We start from the raw sequence: 10,629 nt of genomic DNA, 5'->3' as shown, positions 1-10,629 counted from the left end.
GGTTTTAATACGCATGCGCAGCACCTTTCTGTTCTTGCCCTCGCTACGCGGCAGGTCACGTGAGGCTTATGATTGGACAGGGTAGAAGTTTATGCGTGCTTCCGGTCCGCGAGCCCTGAGAGCTAACTTGGGGTCTTTTCCCAAGGTGGATGTAGAAGCGGGCGCCGGCCTCCCACTCTCCCTTCCATATGGGCTTAGAGTCTGAGTCACTGAGAACGACGTCTGAATAGGGCCCTGGGTCCTTGCCATGGATGAATGTGGTTCCCGCATCCGCCGGCGGGTGTCTCTCCCCAAAAGGAACCGTCCAAGCCTGGGGTGTATTTTTGGCGCTCCCACCGCGGCCGAGCTCGATCCCGGAGATGAGGGGAAAGAGGAGGAGGAAATGGTGGCTGAGAACAGGAGGCGGAAAACCGCGGGCGTACTGCCGGTTGAGGTACAGCCCCTTCTACTCTCAGATTCCCCGGAATGTCTCGTCCTTGGAGGTGGTGATACAAACCCGGACCTCCTACGTCACATGCCCACTGACAGAGGGGTGGGAGACCAGGTACGGAGGACTTGGAACTTGAAACTGCAAACTTTTGGCATCCTTCCCAGATGCAAAGAGTTGACCAGTTTTATCGCCTTCGTTTACTTCTCTCGTCTTCGTTACCACTGTTAATCGGCACTTACGAGGTATTGATTGCCTTGTTATTTACATTTCTATATAAATATGAAATGTAGACCCCGAGACATAAAAGTTGTACACGCAGCAGATAAGTGGCATGAGTGAGACACAAATCTAGGCTTCCAGATAACTGCAGCTCCTACTGTACAAATAAAATCCGCTGTTTATTGAAGACCCGTTATGTTAAGCTAGTTACATTATCTAGATTTTACGACAGTAATCAGGCCCTGAAAAGTTGAGATACTACAGTTCTTGCTCCAAATCCTGTTGTCTTAATCACTTTACTATATTGCTGCCTCCAGGTTTGTGTCTCTTCTGTGTAGCAGACCACTCCAAGTCAGTATTCAGTTTCTCAGTCTCAATTCCAAATTCCTAGGAACTCCTTGGAGTGTCTAGTAGTACAACCATGTTTCTGTTAGAGGCCAGTCACTGTAGATTGTAGTCTGGGAGGGAAGCGCTGCAGTTATCAGAAACTTCGAATGCGCTGACATTTCAGTAGACGTCTACCAGTCTTCCTGCTGTTTTAGTACAGCTTTAAGAATTACAATCTGGCCGAGTGCGGTGGCTCATGCCTATAATCCCAGTGCTTTAGGAGGCAGAGATGGGATGATCACTTAAGCCCAGAAGTTCGCGTTCAAAACCAGCCTAGGCAACAGAGACCCAGTCTCTACAAAAAAAAAAAAAAATTTTTTTTTTAATTAGCCGGGTGTGGTGGCCTGCACCTGTAGTCCTAGCTACTTGGGAGACTGAGGCAGGAGGATCGCTTGAGCCCAGGATGTCAAGACTGCAGTGAGCTGTGATCGTGCAGTGGCTGGAGCCACTGTGCTCCAGCCTGGGTGACAGAGCCAGACCCTATCTCAAAAATTAGAATCTCAGTATCATCGTAACACTCCTGAACCTGCTGCTTAGGCAAGTAATTTAACCTCTTTGGGCCTCCATTTCTTCAGCTGTAAGATATCTATTTACATATAGGTCTGTGATCCATATGTGACCATATAATTATATATTTGGTACAGCCCTAGGCTGAAGTGTTTTTTGGGGGTTTTGTTTGTTTGTTTGTTTTGTTTTTTTTGAGACAGAGTCCCACTCTGTTGCCCAGGCTGGAGTGCAATGGCGCGATCTGGGCTCACCGCAACCTCCGCTTCCCAGGTTCAAGCAATTAACCTGCCTGAGCCTCCGAGTAGCTGGGATTACAGGAGCATGCCACTATGCCCGGCTAATTTTTGTATTTTCTGTAGACACGGGGTTTGACCATGTTGGCCAGGCTGGTGAAGCTTTTATTCTTAATGAAACTGGAATTGACCATAAGCGTTTTTGTTCTCTTTGCAGCATAATGACAGTGAAGTGGACATGTTTGGTGACTATGATAGCTTTACTGAAAACTCCTTTATAGCTCAAGTTGACGACCTGGAACAAAAATATATGCGACTCCCTGAACATAAGAAACATGCTACAGACTTTGCCACTGAAAATCTTTGCTCGGAAAGTATCAAAAACAAACTCAGCATTACTACCATAGGCAACCTTACTGAATTACAAACTGATAAGCACACAGAGAACCAGAGTGGATATGAAGGTGTCACTATTGAACCTGGAGCTGATCTTTTGTATGATGTACCTTCCTCACAGGCTATATACTTTGAAAATTTGCAGAACTCTTCAAATGATTTGGGTGATCATTCTGTGAAAGAAAGGGATTGGAAGTCATCCTCTCACAACACTGTGAATGAGGAACTGCCCCATAATTGCATAGAGCAACCCCAGCAAAATGATGAGTCCTCTTCCAAAGTCAGAACTAGTTCAGACATGAATAGGAGAAAAAGTATTAAAGATCATCTAAAAAGTGCCATGACTGGAAATGCCAAGGCCCAGACACCAATATTTTCTAGAAGTAAACAGCTCAAAGACACTATCCTATCTGAGGAAATTAATGTTGCTAAGAAAACAATTGAGTCATCATCAAATGACCTTGGTCCTTTTTATTCATTACCCAGCAAAGTGAGAGACCTTTATGCCCAATTCAAGGGAATTGAAAAATTATATGGTATGCTTTTTGCTGGAATAAAAAAATTTTTTTCCTATCATTACCATAATATTAGTGCAAGTAAATAGAAGCAAATGCTTTCATGTTCCATACTATTTCTCATTTTGAAAACAAAATATCAGTGATCTCTCAGCCCCTTCCATTCCTACCTGTCCTGCTACCACTGAACCTCTTTCCTTCCCTCACAGTCACACTTATCAAACCAGTTATCCTTTCTGTCTGTTTCCTTACCTGACATAATTCCTCTAATTCCTCATCTATAAGAAAGGGATAATAAGTTGTTAGCAAGTCAGATTCTGGTTCAAAGACATGCCAAATTCAATGTTGGTAATGATTTTCAATAATTACATTGGTAGCTTCTAAGTAAGAACTTTAGTAAATTACCCCACTCTAATTCTGGGTTCTGTGCTCTCATTCTCTCACTTAAAATCTGATGACTGAGACATCTAAACACAGTGTTACTTTTAATGTTTACCTTGCCTGACTTCTCAATAACTTACCTGATGCTATTGACTACACCCTTCTTGAAATTCTTGTTTCTGGATGTCCTTACAACCACTCCTGTTTTTTGACCCCGATTGTCTGGTAGAGATCCTCAGCTTTCTTAGCTTGTATTTCTTTGGCTGGCTCTGTCTTCTCTACCAAAACCCAGCTGTTGTGGTATGTCTTTGACACTCATATGTCTTGAGTGAAAGAAGTCAGTTATTAGTAATACTGTTGATTAAACCAAACATCTTTCACCCCACACCAGCAGCCGCAGCCACCTCTCCCCACGGGCACATCCCTGCCACCACCCAGATGCTCTGCCTTGTGCTGCCTTTCCCAAAGCTAGACATCTTTAAAGACAGCTACAATTAAGTTTTAAGTCAGGGATGTCCAATCTTTTGGCTTCCTTGGGCCACTTTGGAAAAAGTATTGTCTTGAGCCACAATAAAATACAGTAACACGATAGCTGATGAGCCAAGAAAAAAAATTGCAAAAAAAAATCTCATAATGTTTTAAGAAAGTTTACAAATTTGTGTTGGGCCGCATTCAAAGCCATTCTGGGCCTCATGAGGGCCGTGGGTTGGACAAACTTGTTTTAAGTGCAAAGAAGCAATAATATTAAGAAGGTATCTTGTAATGTTTTTCAAAAATCCAGGGTCCTTGCATATATTTCAGATATGTGTCATTTTAGACCAAGAAGGGACAGTTGCTGCCATACTGGAGGGTCAGCCCCATCAACCTTCCACTTTGTAAGTTTTCTGGAACTCCTATTAGGATCTTATGAATGATATGAAAACTTGGGTTCTTACAGAGAAGACAATCAGGTTGGAGAAGCAGAACTACAGGAAACAAAGTCTAATAAAAGACTACAAGAATCTAAATTGTGAGGTTCATGGCTTAAGAGCTAATGGTGTGTATTACCCTGGAAGTAGACGTTAACTTTCTTCGCTCTGTTTTTCTGCTAGCAGCTTGCTTTTTGTTTAGTCTGCCAGAATGAATATCCTGAGGACAAGGCTCTATCTAACTCATCCTTTTCTTTTTTTTTTTTTTTTTTGAGACGGAGTCTCGCTGTGTTGCCCAGGCTGGAGTGCAGTGGCGCATCTCAGCTCACTGCAAGCTCCGCCTCCTGGGTTCGCACCATTTTCCTGCATCAGACTCCCCAGTAGCTGGGACTACAGGCGCCCGCCACCATGCCCGGCTAATTTTTTTTTTTTTGTATTTTTAGTAGAGACAAGGTTTCACCGTGTTAGCCAGGATGGTCTCGATCTCCTGACCTTGTGATCCGCCTGCCTCAGCCTCCCAAAGTGCTGGGATTACAGGCGTGAGCCACCGAGCCCGGCCTAACTCATCTTTTTCTTAACTAGCACTGTGCCTGGTATACTCTGGTAGGTTCTCAACTGCTGGGGATTGTCACTTAAAAATGCAACTTTAGCACTTTGGGCCTAGTTCCTCATCTGTAAAAAGGGATTATTTTTTTTTTTTTGCAAGTTAGAGTCTGTTAAGGACATGCCAAATTAGATGTTGGTAATGATTGTCAGTAATTACATTGGTAGCTTCTAAGTAAGAACTTCAGTAAATAACAACTTTTTAAATCTTTTTGCCTCTAAATCTGGCTTAATAACATGACCAGATTAAAGCATAAATACATGTGCTACTTTTTATTAAGCTGAAGCAGTGGTTCTCAAGTGTGGTTCCTGGACTGCAGCATCAACATCACCTGGAAATTTGTTGAAGTGCATGTTCTCAGACACTTCCCTAGACCTACTGCATCAGAACCTCTAGGAATACGACCTGGCAATCTGTGATCGTGGCTCACTACAGCGTCAACCTCCCAGGCTCAAGCAATCCTCCCACTTCAGCCTCCCAAGTCGTGGGGACTATAGGCATGCGCCACCATACCCAGTTAATTTTTTTATATTTTGTAGAGATAGGGTCTCATTTTGTTGCCTAGGCTGGTCCTGAACTCCTGGGCTTAAGCAGTCCTGCTGTCTCAGCCTCCCAAAGGGTTGGAATTACAGATATGAGCCATTGTACCCGGCTAGTTTTTTTTTTTTTTTTTTGATGTGAAGATTGTATTCATAAATATTAGTTATTTTGTCATGTTATACTTAAGAATCTGAATTGGATAAAATGTGGCTATGGTTAAGTTATACTTTGGCATAAACATCTAATTTGATAACTCGGGTGATACCAATCTGAAGTATTTTTCAATATTTATTGAATATTAAATTTAAGTATTTTTGAAATATTTTTAAAGAAAAAATATTCACAGTCACTTGTAGTATTTGGGAATCACCCAAAAGCACAATAAGTTAAAGTTACTTGTAACTGTCATTCAGATATAACTTTCTTTTTTTTTTTTAATAGAGATGGGCTCATCTTGAAATCCTGGTCTCAAGTGATCCTCTTGCCTTAGGCTCCCAAAGTGCTGGGATTACAGACATGATCCACCACTCCGGGGCAATGATCTGCTTTTTTTTTTTTTTTTTTTTTTTTTTTACTTAACTGTATATTGAACATACATAGATCCATCTACTCTTCATTTTTAAACTGCAAAGAATCTTATTGGTTGATTGTACAATAATTCATTCGGCCTTTACCCCCACCACCATGGCACTTTGTTACCTACAAACAATGCTGTGTTTTATATGCTTTGGCTTCCGTTCTATAGATGTAGAATCCCAAAAGTAATACTACCAGATCAAAGGCAATGTGCAGTTCTATTTTATACTAGGTTACTTTCCACAAGGATTCTAGCAGTTTATGTTCTCATAACCATACATGAGAATGGCTGTTTTTCCCCATGTTAGTCAGCTCTGGATTTTGCATGTGTGGGGCTTTTTTTTTTTTTTGATAGTTATTTGTTTTTTATTTTAAAAATTTATTTTGCCAACCCAGTAGAGAACAGCTGAGCATCTTCTCATGTATTTATTGGCCATTTGCATTTCTGCTGCTTATTGGCCATGTATTTATTGGCCATTTGCCATCTGCTGTGAAATGTCTTAAATTTTTTGCCCATTTTTCTAGTGATAAAAAACACTGAAGCACATTTTTAAAGACTTCTGATGATTTTTATTATCAAATTATCCTACAGAGTAATCAATACTAGTTTTCACATGGTATCTTGGATCTGATCTATTTTCATGAATCCCGCCTTGCCAAATTGTGGGAATCCTAGACGTGTCAGTTAATAATACTAGTCTTGTGGTTTAAAGAGTTTTAACAGTTTAAAATGGTTTTGGACCCATTCGAAGTTCAGGTCTCCATGAGAGCTAGTTAAAGTTTATATTAGTTTGTGTACAACCTAATAGATTTGTTTCCCTCCTTCCCCTGCTTCTCTCTGAGATGGCTTTTGGCTGAATGAGGAAGGGAAGCTTATATAATCTCCTTGCAGAACATAAGACGAAGACATTAGAATTCAGATAGGTCCTTGTACTGTCCCTTTGTTCCTCTGATATCTCAGATGGCACTCCTTGTCCACGAGGCTGCTACCTGCCCTGCTGTAATATTGGACCCAAGTCTGCAGCTGGTGAATAAATGGGCTGGTTGCCCACCTTGCTGCCTAGGCCTGAACTAGGCTCTCACTGGCTGTACTACTTGCACATTTGGGATTTTTGACATGTAACATTGGTTATAATTGAATTTATCCTTATGAGAGGATTGCTCCACAGGAAGGGATTTGATTTTTTTTCTTAGAAAACTTTTGAGTTTCAAAGTTTGGAAGGGGAAAATAATGCCTTTTTTTTTTAATTCCACAGAATGGCAACATACTTGTTTAACATTGAATTCTGTGCAAGAAAGAAAAAATTTAATATATTCCTTGCCAACAAGTGGTGGAAAAACCCTCGTGGCTGAGATTTTAATGCTGCAAGAACTGCTTTGCTGTCGGAAAGATGTTTTAATGATTCTTCCATATGTGGCAATTGTCCAAGAAAAGGTGTGTGTGTGTGTATGTTTTAAAACAAATGTTATTTGCTAGTACTTTGACGTTAAGATCTGTAAATGTGATAACTTTGTATTGTTGAGAAGTACCTCTTTTTTTTTTTTTTTTTTGAGGTGGAGTCTTGCTCTGTCACCCAGGTTGGAGTGCAGTGCCACCATCTTGGCTCACTGCAACCTCCGCCTCCCAGGTTCAAGCGATTCTCCTGCCTCAGCCTCCCGAGTAGCTGGGATTACAGGCCCATGCCACCATACCCAGCTAATTTTTGTGTTTTTAGTAGAGGCGGGGTTTCACCATATTGGCCAGGCTGGTCTCAAACTCCTGATCTCCAGTGATCCACCCGCCTCAGCCTCCCAGGCTGAGATTACAGGCATGAGCCACTGCGCCTGGTGAGAAGTACCTCTTAATGATGGAGAATTAATATTTTTAGAATGTATAAAAGCAGTATACACTACCTAAAATATCTTCAAATACTAATTACCAGTTGTTGAAAGTTTTACTTTTTCTAAACTGGTGGATTAAACATCATCTTAAATGTTCTATTACTATTTACCCTGCTTTTTCTTTTTTGAGATATAGTCTCCCTCTGTCGCCCAGGCTGGAGTGCAGTGGCACAATCTCTGCTCACTGCAACCTCCGCCTCTTGGGTTCAAGTGATTCTCCTGCTTCAGCCTCCCAAGTAGCTAGGATTACAGGTGTGTGCCACCATGCCTGGCTAATTTTTGTATTTTTAGTAGAGATGGGTTTTCATCATGTTGGACAGGCTGGTCTCGAACTTCTGACCTGAAGTGATCCTCCCACCTCGGCCCCCCAAAGTGCTGGGATTACAGGTATGAGCCACTGTGCCCGGCCTTACCTTGCTTTTTCAAGCAGAAACTATTATTACTAAAATGAGTTATTCTGATGCTTTTTTTTTTTTTTTTTTTTTGAGACAGTCTTGCTCTGTCACCCAGGCTGGAGTGCAGTGGCATGATCTCAGCTCACTGCAACCCCCACCTCCCAGACTCAAGTAATTCTCATGCCCCACGACCCCACCCAACAGCCAGAATTGCAAGCACACGCCACCACGCCCGGCTAATTTTTTTATTTTTAGTAGAGATGGTGTCTCGCCATGTTGGCCAGGCTGATCTCAAACGCCTGTCCTCAAGTGATCCACCTGCCTTAGCCTCCTAAAATGCTGAGATTACAGGCATGAGCCAACACACCCCTGATGCTTTTTGGTATCAAAGGCGACAGTTGAAATTTATTTTCACATGTATTTTAGAAGTTGCATTTATTTTGCAAAGATCGAGACATTACAGCATTTCTTACGTATGTCTTGCCTGTGACCTTGTTCCTGTTGATGGGTATTAAACACTACTTTAGCTTTTTTGAACCCCAAGAGCACCTAGTAGAGGGGTTTTTTACTTGTGTTTTTGGTTTTGTTTATTTATTTATTTTTGAGTCAGGGTCTTGCTCTGTCGCCCAGGCTGGAGTGCAGTGGCATGACCAAGGCTTACTGCAGCCTCAATTCCCTGGGCTCAAGCAGTCCTCCCACCTCAGCTTCCCAAGTAGCTGAGACTACAGGCCTGTGCCACCACAGCCAGCGAATTTTTTATTTTTTATAGAGATGAGGTCTCACTGTGTTGCCCAGGCTGGTCTCACCTTCCTGAGCTCAAGTGATCTTCCCGCCTCAGCCTCCCAAGGTACTGGGATTACAGGCATTGGCCACAATGCCTGGCCAATTTTTCTTTATTTTAACTAATATTCTAGATTTCAGGTTTGTCAAGTTTTGGTATAGAACTCGGTTTCTTTGTTGAAGAATATGCTGGAAGCAAAGGAAGATTTCCTCCAACTAAAAGAAGGGAAAAGAAATCACTCTATATTGCCACTATTGAAAAAGGACATAGCTTGGTGAACTCCTTGATTGAAACTGGAAGAATTGACAGTCTGGGTCTGGTTGTTGTAGACGAGGTTGGTTAATACTTTTGTAATTTGTCAATATTTTTATTATACTAAATATTTATTCTGGTTATTGTGTGGATCTACTTAGTACCTTAGTACCTCTATAAAAATAAATTTATTTGAACATATAGACAATATAGGTGAAGACATTCTATGCTTGATAATCTTAAATTTGGTTTTGTGTCAAGTGTTTGTTGAAATGTGAACACGTATGTGTGTAGTATACAATTTTATAGGCCGGGCGTGGTGGCTCATGCCTGTAATCCTAGCACTTTGGGAGGCCGAGGCAGGTGAATCACTTGATGTTAGGAGTTCAAGACCAGCCTGGCCAACAGGTGAAACCCTGTCTCTACTAAAAATACAAAAATTAGCCGGGCGTGGTGGTGGGCGCCTGTAATCCCAGCCACTCGGGAGGCTGAGGCAGGAGAATCGCTTTAACCCAGGAGGTGGAGGTTGCAGTGAGCCAGGATCATCATGCCATTGCACTCCAGCCTGGGGGTCAAGAGCCAAACTCTGTTTCAAAAAAAAAAAAATTTTTAGTAGTACTTATGAATCCCAGATTTATAAGGATTTTGTACCAAAAGCTCATTAACCTAAATACCAGTGAAATAATATACATGTATTATAGTTGTTATATTCAAAATACTTAAAAGTTATAAGCAACTCTTTACAAACAAATTTCATATGAATATATGCATGTTTTATATGAGCATTATTATATGAAGATTTACTTCTCTGCCCTTTTTAAAAAAAATCTCGAAGTTGCACATGATTGGTGAAGGAAGCCGTGGAGCTACACTGGAAATGACCCTAGCAAAAATCCTCTACACTAGCAGTAAGTATTTTTTTAAATGAGGTCATGAATTGATTTATAATCAAGAGACTTATAAAATACTTAATTCTATCACTAGCTACAGTATGTAACCTAAAGCAAGATACTTAAGCTTTTTGCCTTTGTTTTAAAATTTCTAATGAATAGAATTTTGAAGGTAAATGAAATTGGTATTTGAAGAAGTCCTCTATTATTATCCGCCACTTACTAGCTATGTGTGCCCCGGCACATCCCTCAACCTCTATGTTTCTTTATCTGTAAAACAAGGATAATAATGGTACCAGCCTGATGGGATTGTTGTAAGGATAGTGTGAGTTAACACATGTATTGCATTCAGCAGTGCTTAGCACACTGCATTCAGTAAGGGTTTGCTGCTGCTACTGTGGCCATCATCATCATCACCATAATAATACATATAACATAAATATTATAATAATAATATTGTAAAGCAATACATTTAAATAGGTCACTTTAAGGAGCTATTTTGCAGCATCAGGTAGTCTTTAAAGTTTATGAAAAATTTATTCTAAATGTCATAACCTACTATTGATATGCTATTGCAATATTTACCTTATATATGGAAAAATTAACTATAAAGGTCAAATCTTAAAAAGTATTTAAAAATTTCAACAGCAATAATATTTAAGCAGGTTATAGCATTTTATAATTGTTCATTCAAAAAAATATTGATCACCTACTGTGTGCTAGGCACTATTTTA

General features: G+C 40.7%; 1 protein-coding gene across 8 annotated transcripts in view; it reads left to right on the top strand.

Moving 5' to 3' along the window:
• Positions 1 to 35: 35 nt before the first annotated feature.
• The window catches only part of HELQ (helicase, POLQ like), a 48,560-nt gene continuing 37,966 nt past the window's right edge, over positions 36 to 10,629 (top strand). Inside the window, exons 1-5 of one of the 8 annotated variants that reach the window (XM_055384996.2) lie at positions 36 to 433; positions 1,994 to 2,708; positions 6,953 to 7,131; positions 8,887 to 9,087; positions 9,841 to 9,913. In XM_055384996.2, coding sequence (XP_055240971.2) covers positions 248 to 433; positions 1,994 to 2,708; positions 6,953 to 7,131; positions 8,887 to 9,087; positions 9,841 to 9,913 — 1,354 coding nt within the window. In that variant the 5' untranslated portion in view covers positions 36 to 247. Of the gene's footprint in view, positions 673 to 1,993; positions 4,105 to 6,952; positions 7,132 to 8,886; positions 9,088 to 9,835; positions 9,914 to 10,629 lie in introns of those variants that run through there. The other 7 variants (XM_004038913.5, XM_063705394.1, XM_055384997.2 and 4 more) reach the window with 7 other exon arrangements.

Source organism: Gorilla gorilla, chromosome 3 (genome assembly GCF_029281585.2).
Source record: "Gorilla gorilla gorilla isolate KB3781 chromosome 3, NHGRI_mGorGor1-v2.1_pri, whole genome shotgun sequence".
NCBI lineage: Eukaryota > Metazoa > Chordata > Mammalia > Primates > Hominidae > Gorilla > Gorilla gorilla.
Note: the sequence above shows the minus strand (reverse complement) of the source record. Positions and strands in the feature narration are given on the sequence as shown.